The 13306-nt window shown below is 34.0% G+C and overlaps 2 protein-coding genes across 2 annotated transcripts; one reads left to right on the top strand and one right to left on the bottom strand.

Moving 5' to 3' along the window:
- Window positions 1-406: 406 nt before the first annotated feature.
- LOC125051908 (leucine-rich repeat-containing protein 58) lies at window positions 407-12028 on the top strand. Its single transcript, XM_047652533.1, has 4 exons — window positions 407-1027; window positions 10024-10240; window positions 11111-11300; window positions 11455-12028. The coding sequence occupies exons 1-4, from the start codon at window positions 534-536 to the stop codon at window positions 11628-11630; spliced, it is 1077 nt and encodes a 358-aa protein (XP_047508489.1). The 5' UTR covers window positions 407-533; the 3' UTR covers window positions 11631-12028.
- On the bottom strand, window positions 12001-13234 carry LOC125051911 (28S ribosomal protein S2, mitochondrial). Its single transcript, XM_047652535.1, has 3 exons — window positions 13074-13234; window positions 12898-12981; window positions 12001-12724 (listed from the first exon to the last, which is right to left on the bottom strand). The coding sequence occupies exons 1-3, from the start codon at window positions 13093-13095 to the stop codon at window positions 12060-12062; spliced, it is 771 nt and encodes a 256-aa protein (XP_047508491.1). The 5' UTR covers window positions 13096-13234; the 3' UTR covers window positions 12001-12059.
- Window positions 13235-13306: the final 72 nt, after the last annotated feature.

Raw genomic sequence — 13306 nt, forward strand, 5'->3', positions numbered from 1 at the left:
ACGTTAATGGGGATGTGGGGAACCTCGCCTCAGTGAAATTCTAATTATTTATTTAATCAATAAAATCAATAAAGTTATAATTTATATATGAATACACAATATAAGGGTATCAACTGACGAAAGGGGTATTTTTGTTAAAATTTAAGATATGTTGGGGTTATTATATCCATGGTGGCTATCGTTAAAAAAACTACAATCACTATGTATGCAAGAACCTCTTGCTGTAGGTGTTTTTAATACAAAGGAACCAATAATTTAAACAGTGCTTTGTTTCGTTGGTATTATTTTTAACACCGCCGCTATCGGCGGGTTGTTATCTTTTGTAATAATAACACGTTAGACGTATATTTTATCAAAGTAAATATTAAATGGCGGCATATTATAGCGATCTATCTGTCCATGTCATTACTATATTATTGTCACACCAGTTGCGCGTGCGTCGCGAGCCTGGCGACACGGGTTGTCCGTGGCTCCTTGAACCTTACCGTGAAAGAAATTTAAGACTCTTCCAACTTTACATATAATTTGCCAAAATGGAGTGCTACTACACATCTGATAGTTGCGACAGTGACAGCAGAGAGCAAAAAACTTTAGACCTGGCCAATAGGTTATTGGACTGTGAAGCGATAACGTCTGAATTGGACATCATTATCAACGAGAAGAATTGCGCGGCTAATTTTGAGACGATTCTGCTTTACAACAACAGAATAAAGGCATTACCGAGAGCGCTCAATTGGTTCTCAAATTTAAAAATTCTTGATATAAGCAACAACCGGCTCACTGTCCTTCCAGATGTACTAAGAAATTGTGCGCTGTCTTCTCTTATAGCAAAACATAATAATTTAACCAATGAGTCGCTGCCAAAGTCCTTTTTCTCATCAATAAGTTCTCTAAAAGAACTTAATTTATGCGGAAATCAACTGAATGTATTTCCCGAACAGGTACTAGAGTTATCATCATTAAGATATCTTTATCTTGGGGGAAATAATATTGGAAATATACCAAAAGATATTTGGAAACTAAGCAGGTTAGTAATAATCATAATATTATTTTAATGTTTACTGTATCTGAGTAACATAATTAAAACCTAAAACTCTATTTCTCACTTGAGTTGCGTCGCATTAGGTCGTAGATTTGGTTCCGAGAGAATATTATTAAATGAGAGTTCAAATTCCGAATCCAATCTATTATCGCAATTAATTTTCATATGTTGAAGGATTTATCTTATCTACCTTATCTATCGATCTAAAACTGGCATATACTTAGACTAAAGAAACTGATGACGTGTGTCAGACACAGGAAGCTATTCACCAACTTGCCTAAAAAATCACACAGCAGTTGCAATCTGAGGTCCTCCTCAGATTGCAACTGCTGTGTGATTTTTTAGGTTTTTTAGGTCATGATCCATGTAGGATTGTGTAGGAGCATCAGTGTTTTTGAAGTTATACTTCTTTAGGCGCGTTATGAAAAATTTATGAGAGTGAAATTTTACGATGCGCGCGCACCGTGACACAAAATTATCAGTATGAAGTTACCCACGGAAGATGCTACGGCATTGGACATATGTAGTTTAAAAACAACATTCGAATATTAATAGAATTTATGTTACACTTAATGTAAGAGAATAATAATAAATATTTATACTGACTCCTTTTCCAGTCTTTGATTATTTAATTGTAATTAATTATTTGCTTGCAATCAAAAACTATTTTTAATAATGCCAAAGAAGTATAACTTCTTACCCGCGTACATAAGTACACGCACCCTTTTTTATATGACGGGACTCTTGCTGTTGGCCTTAAGGGCCTTTACAGCTCAGCTCGGCCTGTTTTGGCAAGCGTAGCTGTATTCCCGCAACTAGCGCAAGGGTTTCTCCTGCGAGACTCGGACCTCGGCTTGGGCCGCCGCGGGGTGGTCAATCGCCTGAAGGGCAGGACGGACGATCACTGGAGAGAGCGAAGTACGAAGTAATGGTCCACGCCTTCCCCGGTGAAGGCGGTTTTTAACCCTAGTCTGAATATTATATGCCGCGCGGGCGGCTTTTAATTTGTCATTGAGCACCAGTGGATTACTATTTACTACATGTCATTACTTATTTGACTAAAATATTTGGCTTCTAAAAACTACTTGGAATCCAGACGAAACAGAAGTAGTAGAATATATCAAAAAATTAATTACACTCCTTTGTTTTTTTAAATCGGTTAAAAATTATCACTTTTAAAAGGTTTGAAATAAAAAAGGTTTTTTATTAGGTACAGCTCAAAGCTCGGCCACTATATTTGATCTTAAATTATTATATTAGTCTCCTCATATTTCTTAGACAAATTTTTCGTGGTAATGTTGCCACGGTATTAGTTTGCTTATAGCACCAAATCATTGTTCGGAAACGCGGTAATTTAAAATAAAGTAGCCATGATGATCGCCAAAAATCGAAAGATGATAGCACTATAGCAGAAAATTAAGATGACATATTTTATATTTAAAGTATTTAGTATACAAACCACTGCAACAGTCTAACAATTATATGTTTAATTTAGTACTATTTGTTATAGCTACTACTATAAACACCTTCTATTTGTTGAATTTAATAATAATCTTTTTAATTATTCCCACTACATACATAGCATCTGACACTCCATTATTGCTTCATAAAGTTTAACACATGTAAAATGGTAATAGATTATGAAATGATTGTCCCAATACTAAATAACACGAGGTGACACACACTTGTCAGCGAAATCTAGCTTTTGTGTACCTAAGACACAAAGTTGGGACCAAAGACTATACACAAAGATCATTTCATTTTACATCTGTTTAATTATATAAAAAAAAGTTGAATTTATTTAGACATTATTATTATTTCGCTATATAACTCCAATATGCTCTAATAGTTTAAAATAATAATGTCCTGTATTAAGAAAATAATTAAATATATTTGCGTCGATTAGTTTATATACAAGAGGCATTAAAATTCTTTTCGGTTAATGTCTTTTAAACTCTTTCTATGGGATCAATTGGCCACTGATCCGTATTATTTGAGGAGCATAAGTACGCTCTTTCCTTGAAGGACCCTAAGTCGAATTGGTTCGGAAATATTTCAGTCGGCAGCTGGTTCCACATAGTGAGGCTAAATATTCTTCAGGCTAAGTACTAAATAGAGTATATAGTTCACCTGTCGAGAACGGTGTAAAACAATCCATTATGTATTGTAACATATGAATTAAATTGAATAAATAGTCATATACATTGTAACTTATGTAATAATTTGCAAGTCCACCTTATCTAAACAGATTAATTTAAAATGAGCCCTGATATCGATATCGCAGACGATCTAGCATTATCACGATGTTTTGCAGAATTTTTATAATTTAGTGTTAATAATAATAATATATTTTGTACAAAAACTGTGTATTGGATAATTTTACGACAATGGAATATGCGCGTATTTAAAATGATAAAGGTTTCTTATTTTCAACTGTTTTATACAATTTGAGGGGGCCGATGGCTGGCCATGCGTCATACTCGTGAACGGGTGCTACTTGTGACTGGTCGTACTTGAATTCGTGTATGCGGTGATGTTAGTTATTTCGACTATGTGTTTGCGTGTTGTTCCCACGAGAATGTAAGTGCGTGCTCCTATTTCACCATGCCTCCTGCTGATAGAGGACAAATCTTTGTTTTTAATTTATCTTGTTATTATTAATTACTTAAGATGTCATGTGGAACATGGTGTAATGGTTGCAGCTCCTTACAAACGTTGTGTAAAAAAAACCATGGCGATTAAAAAGAGTGGCGGAGAGTTTATTGCCAGTTCTTCTCTTCCGTTCTACGCCCTTGATTTGAGAACTGGCACTAAATGTAAAGTTAGAAGACGTATTTCATATACATTTCTTTGTTTTTGACGATCATAAGTGTACAATGTTTTTGTTACCTATATGATTAAATGATTTTTGAATTTGACGCAACGAAGGATACGTCGTAGCGAGCAAGACTCGTAAGACGATAGCAATACTTTTTTTTATTATCATACCGGCGTCATACGTAGCGATAAGTCTCCAATCTGGAACTTACTTCTAGCCTAGCTCAATATTCAGAACAGGGTATATTTTAGTTTTTTATATTAGATACATTACGCTATTAGTTATCAGTTTAATATAGCTGATGCTGGTTCAAATATTTGGCGTTGCAAGTCCCTCTCGTGGTATGGTCTGTGCCGGTTTTGGTTTCTACGCATAAATTTATCAGCTGTGCTCATTATTCAAATAACATTATTTCAGCAAAATCAAACTATGTATGCTGTTTTTTGAGCATTTAACCTTAAATCAGCAACAAATAGTATTTATTTTATGTTACAGAAGGCAAACGGGCAGGAGGCTCACCTGATGTTAAGTGATACCGCCGGCCATGGACACTCGCAAAGCCAGAAGGCTCGCAAGCGCGCTGCCGGCCTTTTAAGAATTGATACGCTCTTTGCTTGAAGGACCCTAAGTCGAATTGGTTCGGAAATACTTCAGTGGGTAGCTGGTTCCACATAGTGGTAGTGGGCGTCAGAAATTGTCTTAAGAAACGCTCAGTTGTGGAACGACGGACGTCAAGGTGTTACGGATGGTATTTTGTATTCTGCCTTGACGTCCGATGATGAAATTCAGCTGCAGGTATTATTCCGAACAACTCCTCTGAACACTCTCCATGGTGAATGCGGTAGAAGATGCAGAGAGATCCCACATCTCTAGGCAACGCCAAGGGATCAAGCCGCTCGGAAAGTGACTTGTCGTCGGCGATTCGAATTAAAATTAGTAAACACCAGACCTATATATTTATTATAATTACTAAATAAATAAATATAATAATAACGCAAACAAAACATTAACCTAGTTATATAATCCCGTGTGTCACCACCATAGGATAATTATATTTTATATAAACAAAAACCATTGCAACATAGTAGTACAAAGATCCTTTATATTTCAATAGCCGAAGTGCTGTTACATGATTTACGGACCACTCTTACATGATTTACGAACCACTCTTAGTTCTTACTAAGTAACGTTTCCTTGTAGAGCGTGAGAACAATGTGTCAGCACAACGGTCACGTAGGCCTTTAAGAATAGGATATAAATATAATAGAACACTTGTAATATTTAGTATTAAACGGACCTCAAATCGGACCGGTTGTATTCATTTTAACTTTAAGTTTTTAAAAACCCTTTTTTCGCGGACCCACTACTTGACTGGCGCTGAGGACAGGATAGTCGCTCTAGCTGCACGTACTTCTCAATTATCGGTTCGAGCATCAAATTCTGCTTACCTAAAAAGGGGAAACTACGTCGCGATTGCTAAAAACGGCTATTCAAAAGAACAAATAAATTTGTCAAGAACGCAAATCCAAAAGCGTTAAGGGTGTTTTGTGCGAGTGTTGAGGCAGCGATGTACTGGTAAGTCACCTTTTCACCTTTCAAATCCAGCCCTCTCCACTTTTCTTTTGTTATTTTGAGATCGACATCTCTCATCTTAACGATAGTTTTAAGAATTTGTTAGATTTAAATTAATATAAACGTAAATTGTAATAAGTAAATTAAAGAAACATAGAAGTAAGTAGGTTAGTGCATGAAATTCTGCAACCCCTAAAGTAAGTATAACTTTAGATTCACATCAAATTCTGTGAGCTAAAATTATTGAGTAATTGTGTAATTATTTAATCAAACAATTCCTGAAAGAATACATAAAACCCAAAAAGAAATATTTTATATATTTCGGAAATACGGAACATCGCAAACAATTCAGCAACATGGTAATTAGGCTTTTTAAAGGTGGATCAATTCAATTTTATGAGTGTACGGAAAGAATCGTTTTTATTGACGATGAAAATAAACAGAAAGCCGTTATTCTGAAATTTCATCTCGGGAAAACCTGTCACAGAGGTATTCAAGAAACTTTTACACGCATCAGGCGACACTTCTTTTGGAATAACATGAAAGAAACTATATCAGCAGTAATTAATTCTTGTGAAGCCTGTAAACAAATGAAATATGACCGAAAGCCTTTGAAACCATATTTACAGTTAACTCAAACGCAAGATGCCCCATCCCAGGAATTATTTATAGATATATTTAGTATCGAAGGAAAAAGATACCTCACCTTAGTTGACGCTTTTAGCAAACTAGGACAGGCAATTGAAATTCCTAGTAAAGGCACACCTGACGTTATCCGCGCACTAATAAAATACTTTTCATTTTACGGCATACATAAGAAAATAAGCTGCGACTCTGGTACTGAATTCAACAACGATCTATTGAAAGAAATGATGTCACTCTATAAAATCCAAATACATATCGACACACCTAGGAACCCTAATTCAATGGGAATAGTTAAACGTTTTCATTCCACCTTAATTGAAATTTACAGACTGACAAAATACGAACAACAATGTACCGACGCCGCATCTATTATATCACTCATCATGGCATATAATAATGCGATTCATACTGTAACAACTTTAACACCGTTTGAAGTAGTGTTTGGCTTAGATTCTGAAAACGCATTCAATATAGACTTCGAGAAACGATACTTGCCAAAATTAATTAAAGATCACGCCAAAAGAATAAAAGTTTTATACAAAATCATATCTGATAAAATGTTAACGTTTAAGGAAAACTCTAGAGAAAAACGCGGTGGCGAATCCGACGTCCCGTTACCAGAAGGGAAAACAATTTTCACAAAATTAATAAACACTCGTAGAAGTAAGTACAAACCTTGTTTTGAAAAGGCCATAGTTACAGGAAAACCTGAAAGAAACACCATCCCTATTAAAATTAGAGGTAAACACAAAAAGGTACCAATTAAAAACATAAAACGACCTTCAAAGGTGGTGCTTAGTGATCACGATGACACTCACGAGCCCCAGCTTGGGCCTTCAACTTCAAAAGGTTGGAAACAATCCAGGGATCCGTAAGACAGGGAACAGCCTTCATCAAACAGGATAACTGGCTTCTTTTAAGGTATTAGATTTGAATGGCCTACTGATGGAATTAGAATATAACAATAGGAAATATAGTAATTTTAGTAAGATAGTAAGTGATGATAAGCCTTAGTTTAAAGAATTTTTAGGAATTAGGGAACAAGTAGAGTATTTGCAAAGAATAACGACTGAAAAGATTAGGCAAATAATCCCTTCACACCTAGTACGAAGAGGAATATTGAACCCTTTAGGCTCTATTATTAAAATTATAACTGGAAACTTAGATCAGGAAGATGCTCAACGATATGAACAGTTAATAAATCAATTAGGTAATCAACAAAATTTCCACAAACAAGCGATTAATAGTTGTTTCCAAAATGTTAGATGGATTCAATAAATTCATCAGAAATATTACACAATAACTCAAAAATTATGGACGAAAGACTAAAACGTGTAGAAAAAAATTGTAAAAGACATAAGTACTAAAGAAAATAATGCAGTATACTCTACATATGTTTTAAGTTTATATAATCTTTTTGTAAGTAATTTTAGAACGCTTTATATAAAAATAAGCGAATTAGAAAGATACGATTAATATTAAATCATACATATTATTAGATAGACAGGAAAATAACTTTGTATTAGAGGTAGCTTTAATAGCCAATTCAACTTATAGTTATAATAGAATGTATCCCTTACCATATCTTTCATGACCCTAAAAACCTAACCTTAATAATCATTCCTAAATATCCCTATATCCTGGTGAAAGGTGTAACATACTTACCGCTTATACAGCCTTGCAAACAAGTCTCTGAGGAAAATTATCTCTGCACATAAGAAAACAGGGGCACCGTATCCTGAAACGACATCCATTGAGGAGTTGATGACCTTCAAGGAAAACCCATCCAACTGTTACCAGAATACAGTAATTATAGAAGAGGTAAAGGTACAAAAAATATCAACTAATAGATGAATATTATACACCCGTAATCAAATCATTATTCAAAAGAATTGCAAAAATGAGATAAGCCGAAACTCTATAAAGGGAACATATGTAATTACTATAGATTAACCCTGCGATCTCAACATCAATTACATCAACAGTGTTCATACAGAAAATATGTCATCAGAACGTATCCCATCCATTAAGCTGCTGGAGTTACAGCCACCAGTGAACTCTACGGAAAATCAGAATCCAGTAAACTTACAAGGAATGGACCCTAGTGACCTGCAACACATGTCTTACATGCTGAAACAACTTAAGAGAAAGTGATAGTGAAATGGGCAATTCAGTGAAAGTGAAAAGCATTAGTTTAGGCTCTCTTTTATTGTATTTTGCTAATTGTTGTGTTTTTTATAAAAATAAGATTATTAATATGTTGCAGTGGCGAAATAATCAGAATTTGCATGTGCAATCCCCTGATAATTTCGCTCTTAAGGAGGGAGGAGTTATATAATCCCGTGTGTCACCACCATAGGATAATTATATTTTATATAAACAAAAACCATTGCAACATAGTAGTACAAAGATCCTTTATATTTCAATAGCCGAAGTGCTGTTACATGATTTACGGACCACTCTTACATGATTTACGAACCACTCTTAGTTCTTACTAAGTAACGTTTCCTTGTAGAGCGTGAGAACAATGTGTCAGCACAACGGTCACGTAGGCCTTTAAGAATAGGATATAAATATAATAGAACACTTGTAATATTTAGTATTAAACGGACCTCAAATCGGACCGGTTGTATTCATTTTAACTTTAAGTTTTTAAAAACCCTTTTTTCGCGGACCCACTACTTGACTACCTTCATAATACCAATCAAAATATACAATTAAGTAGATAATTATTGTTTATACGAGTTATTGTATAATAGGTTCACGCTATTTTCGGTAAATCTTTAAAAAGCAAGAGATAAAAAAGCTACATAATTCTTGATAGGAGGCCTATTATTCATATCTCACTGCCAAATAAACAAAGCCTCAATTCAATTAACTATTAGCTAAACGTTTTGTCCTTGTCACTTGGTGAATTAATGAAGATGACAACACATTCTTAGATCGATATATTTGAAAGTCAACTATAAACTTGTATAAATGAGACCCTTATTAATACTGTTCAAATGTTCCAGTGTTATGACTTCCACGTTCCATCCTTAAATAATCCAATATCCATACAGTATCAAAAACAGTATTGGTTTAGTGGCTTTAGTGGGCGATTATTAACCCTAAAGGCGTGCTTACAACAATGGAATTTCATTTCCATGTGTATGGACAATTACCACTTGCTTCTACGATGAATGTAAACATCGTGAGGAAACTGGTGGTTCGAAACCTAAAAATCGATGACATGTGTCAGACAAAGACGGCTGAGCATCTACTTGTCCATAAAAAACGGCAATCTATGGCCCATGTAGTGTAACGCCACTGTATTATTATCAATCTTGGATCAAAATGTTTGGCGGCAGACGAAAAATTAACGATTCAATCGAGTCTTTTGATTTGGAATAAATCAAAATATATTATGTCGAATGCTAACCATGGACATCGCCTGCACGTCCGCGTGCGTTGCCTGTCATTTTTTTTTTCAATTATCTTAGCAAAGTATAACACTCGAAACAGAACCAATTTGATTATACGACCAACCAGGCTCCAGAAGATAAACCACTCCTTATATGGAAATCTTATTCGTTTTTACAACAAACTCCCAAGCGAAATTAGAGAATTATCACTAAATAAATTCAAAGCCCTCGTTAAATGTAAATTAATCAGTAAAGATTTTTATAAATTTGACGAATATTTAAATGATCCTATCTAATCCTTGCTCCAGTTCAAACAATTGAATTAGCGATTGAAAAGAGTGGCGGAAAGTTTTTTGCCAGTTCTTGCCCGCTCTACGCCCTTGACTTGCGAACTGGTGTAAATGTAAATTTACGTTTATAAGTGTACTTGTTTACCTATATGAATAAAGTTATTTTGAGTTTAAGTATAAGGTATACGACCTATATACATTATACCGAGTAACAATCCCCCGAATTATATTAACCATTTTATGTTTTTTCAGTTTGCGAATACTTTCTATTGCTGGTAACAAAATTGCTGAAGTACCAGAATCAGTGGGCGCACTGAAGACACTGCAGGCGCTGGTTCTAAGTGATAATCAAATTGAACAATTGCCTGCTAGCATCGCCAACTTACACCAACTGCGATCACTGCTGATACATAAAAACAAATTGAAAACATTGCCAACGCAAATAATCAAACTAAAATGTTTGACTGAAGTAAGTTGAGTTTTTTTAAATGTAGCCTGTTATTTATGGCCTAATAAAATCAGATATATAATGTTGGAATAGTTTCGAAGGCACAAAGTATAATATTTGTACTGAGTAATTGCGCTCCGGTTCTGTAGTTTGATGCTGTACACACGAATGGAATTTAACTTGAACTCATTTCATTTAGTGATGCGGCAGAAGAAGCGTAATCGACCAATCGTAATGAAAGTGCTGAAGTCTTTATCATAATTTTATAGGTATATATTAAAGCCGGCAACGCACTTATAAATCATTGTATGTCAAGTGTCCACTGCGGTAAAACAAAATCTAAAAAATGTACCAAAATTATGTTAGAAATAAAAAATTACGTATGTAAAAAACAAAATCCTACTAATATTATAAACGCCAAAGTTTGTAAGTATGGATGGATGTTTGTTACTCTATCTTGTAAAAACTACTGAATGGATTTTAGTGAAACTGTACAATAATATAGCTTATACATAAGAATAACAGATAGGCTACAGTTTAAGACATTGTGTGAATGTCCAAAATATCATGTAAGTAGGACAAAATCTACCATCTGCGAGCTATTCTGGCGTGCGCTGCCAAAACTGCTAAAGTTACCGCAAAGTTGCGCAGAAGATGTCGTGGGCACCAGCTAGAATATAAATAAAGAACGGTCAGCAAGAGACAACTTGCTAACCCTACGATTGCTGAAAAGCTCTCGAAGCGTCTAGTTTTATGAATAATGTAATAAATTTGAGTTTATATCCGTTAAAGTTTTATTTAAATGTGTACCTTGGCCAAATTTATGTATACCTATGTTATTATAACAGTTATAGCCTCCATGTGTATGTACCTACAAACTTTGATTTACAGTTGAGTCTGCGAGACAATCCATTGGTGGTCCGTTTTGTGAGTGATATGGCAATACAACCACCTTCCTTATTGGAGTTAGCAGGACGTACTATTAAACTTCACGAGGTGCCGGTGAGACCTGGCGATGTTCCTCTTACAGTGATCAAATACCTTCAATCCGCAAATTGTTGTGTTAATCCAAAATGTAAAGGTATGCAAAATAATTATGATAAGGATCTTATCACTATCAGTAACATGACATGAATATATGTATTTGGTATTTATTCGTAACAAAGAATCCGTGATAGTGTTGCCCTTGTGCAACATGCAAGGGGGGAAAATTAGTTGAATATCTTTTGTTTCAGGTGTGTTCTTTGACAACCATGTGGAGCATGTAAAATTCGTTGATTTTTGTGGACGATATCGTATTCCACTTTTGCAATATTTATGTAGCTCTAAATGCATTACCGGCAGCTGGGAGAACCGAGAAACGGAAAGAAACCCGCCAACTCACATGATGCAGAAGGTGCTTTTGGGATAATTTTCCATAATATTGTTTATTTTTGTAACATGAGATTAGAGATATCAAATAAGCCTAAAGCTTATATTTTGTAAGCCGCAACTAAGATTCATTAATCATTTTAAATTATGTGTAAACTTAATTATTTTTCTTTAACTATGAATTGAAACAACCTTTTTTCTTTAGTATACTTGGGTCATTTCTATTTGAAAATATTTTGAAATTGTTGCTAGTAACAACAAATTTTGTCAAAAGGCAATTTTTCTTTGTATTAATTTCATTGATACAGGATTTTATGTTGAAACTAGCATTTGCTATCAGTGATATTAGATACCTAATTTTAGAATATAAGAAAAATGTTTATAAACTGTTTTTTATTATAATCCAAATGTATGAAATAAAATTCTTTATTGTTGTTATTAACTATTATTATTAATATTTAAGTCTAAACTAAGCAAATGCTCCTTGTTCTTCCGCTTCTTGTAAAAATTTTAATCTTGCCTCCTTACCCCTTTGAATGGCTCCTTTAAACAATTTACAATATAACTCGACAGCTACTGGGGTATCATCATTTCCTGGTACTGGATATGTTATCAAGTTAGGATTACAATTTGTATCAACAATACCTATACTTGGTATTAACATTTTTGCACAATCTCTAACTGCAGTGTGTTGATTAAGAATATTGTTCTGTGTATTCAAAAATATACATAGATCTGGTAGCCTAGTGATGGCACCAAATTGATGATTTGCATTTGTAAATATACCTCCTTTCCAAAATCTTGTGTGAGCATATTCCCCACACTCTAATGCAGTTTTTTCAACAATGTGAGCGTTTAGGGCATTCCTATTAAAAAAGCAAATAATGCCACCTCTATAGGCAATGTGTGCTGTAAAGTTAAGAGCTCTCCGAAGATGTTCAGCTGTAACATCAAGATCAAATATAAGATGACCCTGTCTAGAACCATACAGGTAAGGTGCCATTAATTCATTCAGAGAGCCTTCTTTGTGTCCAAAATGAACTCTGGCATCAAATAAATCCTTTACATTGAATAAACTATGAACTTGGAAATAGTCTGGGTGGTCCAAGGGTGAAGATTTGGTCTTTAAAATCTCTGAAAAATGTAACACACATTTAATAAAGGTCAGTATTCACAATAAAAATTACTTTAAAATACTGTAATAGAACATTATGGAAACTTAATGCCACTTCAATAGAAAATAATATTTTTCTATTTGAAGTGAGTATTATAATTTAGTCATCATTCAATAATTAATAAAAACTTACCCGCATTATTATCAGAGTGTTCTAATGGTTTTGCTGCTGTAGAATTATATCGAGGTATTATTGCTACATTCTTAAATATACGCTCTGAAATACATAGTATATTATTATTCTAAGATATAGTATTCAGGTAAAGAAAAATATATCATGACATTTAATAGCTGTTAATATAAACTTACTTAAAATTATTCTTGGAAACATAATGTGTATCGTTTTTAATAATTATAATTTTTAAAAATAAGAATTAGGATTACCGAAACCTCACTAAATCACTATATTTTTATTTAGGTTATTGGTCAGAAGAAAATCATAACATCACAGATTATCTAATAATTCAAAAATAATAAAACAAAGACTGCAGACGCGGTGAAGTTGATGAAGATCAAAACACAGAGTGAACATAAATAGAAAT

This window comes from Pieris napi, chromosome 8 (genome assembly GCF_905475465.1).
Source record: "Pieris napi chromosome 8, ilPieNapi1.2, whole genome shotgun sequence".
NCBI classification, from domain to species: Eukaryota; Metazoa; Arthropoda; class Insecta; order Lepidoptera; family Pieridae; genus Pieris; species Pieris napi.